Source organism: Octodon degus, unplaced genomic scaffold, assembly GCF_000260255.1.
Source record: "Octodon degus isolate 3935 unplaced genomic scaffold, OctDeg1.0 scaffold00094, whole genome shotgun sequence".
NCBI lineage: Eukaryota > Metazoa > Chordata > Mammalia > Rodentia > Octodontidae > Octodon > Octodon degus.
This window is the reverse complement of record NW_004524670.1, coordinates 4,191,981-4,192,503: the sequence shown is the minus strand read 5'-3', so window position 1 is coordinate 4,192,503 and position 523 is coordinate 4,191,981. Positions and strand designations below refer to the sequence as shown.

The 523-nt window shown below is 42.8% G+C and overlaps 1 protein-coding gene across 1 annotated transcript; it reads right to left on the bottom strand.

Moving 5' to 3' along the window:
* Positions 1 to 97: 97 nt before the first annotated feature.
* On the bottom strand, positions 98 to 520 carry LOC101580116 (olfactory receptor 13C8-like; the record flags this gene model as incomplete). The annotated part of the gene is made up of 1 exon (XM_012516183.1): positions 98 to 520. A coding segment is annotated over one exon (423 nt), but the record flags the coding sequence as incomplete, so codon positions are not given.
* Positions 521 to 523: the final 3 nt, after the last annotated feature.

Sequence of the window (523 nt, the reverse complement as noted above, 5' to 3'; positions counted from 1 at the left end):
TACGAGTTACATGACATTACAGTACAAGTTCTCATATGTCCTGAGTCTTAATTGACCTTGGAAGGCTAGGGCCAAAATGTTGGCTTTCCTTGCAAACTTAGCAACCCAGCATATTCTTGACAGCAGCCTTTACATCCTTGTTCCTCAGACTATAGATGAGAGGGTTGAGCATTGGAGTCATCACCCCATAGGAGAGGGCAGTGACAGCTTGGAGGATATCTTGATTATCTGCATCAGCAGGGTTTTGAGACTCGGGCTTTGTATACATGGAGAAGAGCGATCCATAGAATATAATCACCACAGTGAGGTGGGAAGAGCAGGTAGAGAAGGCCTTACGTTTCCCTTCAGTGGAAGGAATTCTTATGATGGTAACAACAATACAAATGTAAGAGATGGAAATTACTAGCAAGGGAGCAACTATAGCAATGAGATTTGATGCTGTCATGCTGATTATATTGATTGAAATATCACCACAGGTCAGCTTCAGGATAGCCAGAATTTCACAGACAAAGTGGCGAATGAC